The sequence below is a fragment of the Lottia gigantea genome, assembly GCF_000327385.1.
Source record: "Lottia gigantea unplaced genomic scaffold LOTGIsca_16, whole genome shotgun sequence".
Taxonomy (NCBI): Eukaryota; Metazoa; Mollusca; class Gastropoda; family Lottiidae; genus Lottia; species Lottia gigantea.
In genome coordinates this window covers 893339-896403 of record NW_008707965.1, presented here as the reverse complement: position 1 = coordinate 896403, position 3065 = coordinate 893339, and the positions used below count along the sequence as shown (strand labels likewise).

Genomic DNA, 3065 nt, shown 5'->3' with positions numbered 1-3065 from the left:
CTTGAGCTGTTGTGTCCAGAGTTGTCTGTTCTCGAGTTGTAGTTTCTAGAGTTGTCTGTTCTCGAGTTGTTCTGTCTAGAGTTTGTCTGTTCTTGAGTTGTTGTGTCTAGAGTTGTCTGTTCTTGAGTTGTTGTGGCTATAGTTGTCTGTTCTTGTGTTGTTGTTTCTAGAGTTGTCTGTTCTTGAGTTGTTGTGTCTGGAGTTGTCTGTTCTTGTGTTGTTGTTTCTAGAGTTGTCTGTTCTTGAGTTGTCTGTTCTTGAGTTGTTGTCTCTAGAGTTGTCTGTTCTTGGGTTGTTGTGTCTATAGTTGTCTGTTCTTGAGTTGTTGTGTCTGGAGATGTCTGTTCTTGTGTTGTTGTTTCTAGAGTTGTCTGTTCTTGAGTTGTTGTCTCTAGAGTTGTCTGTTCTTGAGTTGTTGTGTCTAGAGTTGTCTGCTCTTGAGTTGTTGTGGCTATAGTTGTCTGTTCTTGTGTTGTTGTCTCTTGAGTTGTCTGTTCTTGTGTTGTTGTTTCTAGAGTTGTCTGCTCTCGAGTTGTAGTTTCTAGAGTTGTCTGTTCTTGAGTTGTTGTGTCTTGAGTTGTCTGTTCTGGAGTTGTTGTGGCTATAGTTGTATGTTCTTGAGAAATTGTGTCTTGAACTGAAATTAAAGAAACAGCCAAATTAATTTCATCGACGGTGGGCTTTTAATTTTCAATTCTGTTGTACTTGTAGATGTTCAGTAAGAAACAACCAACATGTGAACATGTAAAAATGATTTACCTGTCGAACAGTTATACCCAATGTATCCAATATGACAACTACACGTGTAGAAACCAGAAAGATCATTACAGATTCCAAAAATACATGGGTTGGGATCACAGTCATTTACAGTATCTAGAATGAATGAAAAAAATATAAAATATTAACCAAAAACTGGTTAACGATGTTAACGTAATACTTCGTCCCAGACGTCATACTGTAAATAACAATAATACACCTGCATGTCTTTAGTGTTGACCTTCAAGAGTACTCTTTAATTGGGCAAAAACCTCTTTTGAATCTGTTGAATCTATAAGATAGGAAATGACCTCGGGAACTGTCTTTGATCGTATGTTTACATGTGTTGACTTCATTCACCTTTCATCGTCAACTTGAATGGATCAGTAATTGATCACAATTGACAAATTATGTATTCCAGTGAACAATTGTAATGTATGTTCAATGTCACATGACTATATTGCAATGGACTCACGATCAATATAGAGTATTGATAAAGTAGCAAATGCGTTTTCTGTCCAGGAACCTCTAGCATGGTTTAAAAATATGTTTATCAACATTATAAACAATAGGAGAAAAATGGCATATGCCAAGCTCCTGATGACAAAAATTGTTAAAAAATCCACAAAGCCGAACCCCGAAAATCATTGAGTAATAACACGCACCTGTTTCACAATGTTGACCAGTATATCTGGTATCTGAACAGTGACATTTATAAGATAGAGCAGTTTCTACACACCATCCTTCATTTAAACACGGTGAACTAGAACATTCTTCAGTACCTAAAATCAAACAACGAAATACTGGTGAACTTTCCGATCTATTGATGAGGGTTGTGGTTTTAAACTCAATGGTCTGAAAGAGTGCTTCTCAACCTCAATGAGATCATTCCTCCCCGAAAGAGTTCTTCCAAATCTATTCCTCCCCAAAATAAAACAGTCATTTTGTAACGATTAACCATGAAAATAAGATCATACTCATCATATGGTGATAGTTCTTAGTTCGTTCATGATTTTCTGTCTGTCCGGCATGAATGATGTCAATTTCAGTCGTAGATCACCTTGCCTCCCATTTCCTTTACTGTCCGACGATTCCTTCCAATTTCCCCAACCCAATAATTCCAACTCACGGTCTTCAATTCCCCCCCTTGGAGAGGAAATCCCCCCTGTTGAGAAGCATTGACTCCAAATCATACTTATGTGATAATTAATGATGCTTAGGATTTTTCATTTGGTATTTTACATTTTAGTATAAAAGGTGTGGGAAGATCAATGTGGATGCTTTCTATCAATTATGTACCTGAAAAATCGGTTAACTTCATTCCTCCTGGAAACCCAAACGCATCTCTGTAAATGAACCCATAAACTAGCACTATGAATTGCGAGTTGGCTGTAAATTCAATGGTTCCACTCAATGAGACGGTTGAACTACTTGCTTCGTATCCAGGACACATATCAAAATACGGCAATGCAGGTACTAGTCCATTCACTGGTGACTTGCCGATCACATCCACGCGGTTATAGTAGTTATTGTATCCATATTGTCCGAATATATCCATTGGTATGACGTACTGGTTGCTAAATTTAGTAACTGGGGGAATGACCATCATGTAGGCATTCCCTGTATCTGTGGGATATTGGTAAGAAGTACGTGCTGTCATGAAGACTACAACAAGCACTGGCTGACTTGTGGTAAAGCATAGATATGTGCCTGGGTTAATAATTATATCAGATGGTTGTCTAGGTGTGTTGCTATAAATATTGTTAAATATAGTAGTTTGCCAGCCAAATTCACTAATAATGCGAATCGATGTTCCACCAGTATGTCCGTGAGGGGTTACAAAAACGAATTCAGTTCCAAATTCTGTTGTAGGAGGAAGCATTTCCATAACTACTCCGCGAACGTAGAAATTGTGTAATTGCAACTGTCTACTTCCGGTTATCACAGCAATGGGTTTTGATGACGTAATTAAAGTACCTGACGTGTCACTGTTACAAAAGACATTCATGACATCGTAAGCATCCATTGAAAATTGGAGATTGTTTTGTGCACCAATGTTGATACATTGAACGAACCCTTTAAATGAAACTGTGACGCTAGTATCATTCTCTGTAGCTATTATGACGATTTGATCTGAAAAGAGAATAATTATTTTTACCTTCAACGACGATTAAATAGAGCCTGATATATTCCTATTTGACCAACGAAGAGAAAAAAATATCAATGTGACGATTTGATCTGAAAAGAGAATAAATCTTTTTTACCTTCAACGACCATTAAACAGAGCCTGATATATTCCTATAAATACG

At 37.3% G+C, this 3065-nt stretch overlaps 1 protein-coding gene across 1 annotated transcript in view; it reads right to left on the bottom strand.

The window, feature by feature from the left end:
• The window catches only part of LOTGIDRAFT_158109 (hypothetical protein), a gene marked incomplete at both ends in the record, with an annotated part of 4892 nt that overhangs the window by 1022 nt on the left and 805 nt on the right, over nucleotides 1–3065 (bottom strand). The window contains 3 exons of the mRNA XM_009051139.1: nucleotides 760–873; nucleotides 1422–1538; nucleotides 2056–2889. Of these exons, the coding sequence (XP_009049387.1) occupies nucleotides 760–873; nucleotides 1422–1538; nucleotides 2056–2889 (1065 nt within the window). The remainder of the gene's footprint in view (nucleotides 1–759; nucleotides 874–1421; nucleotides 1539–2055; nucleotides 2890–3065) is intronic.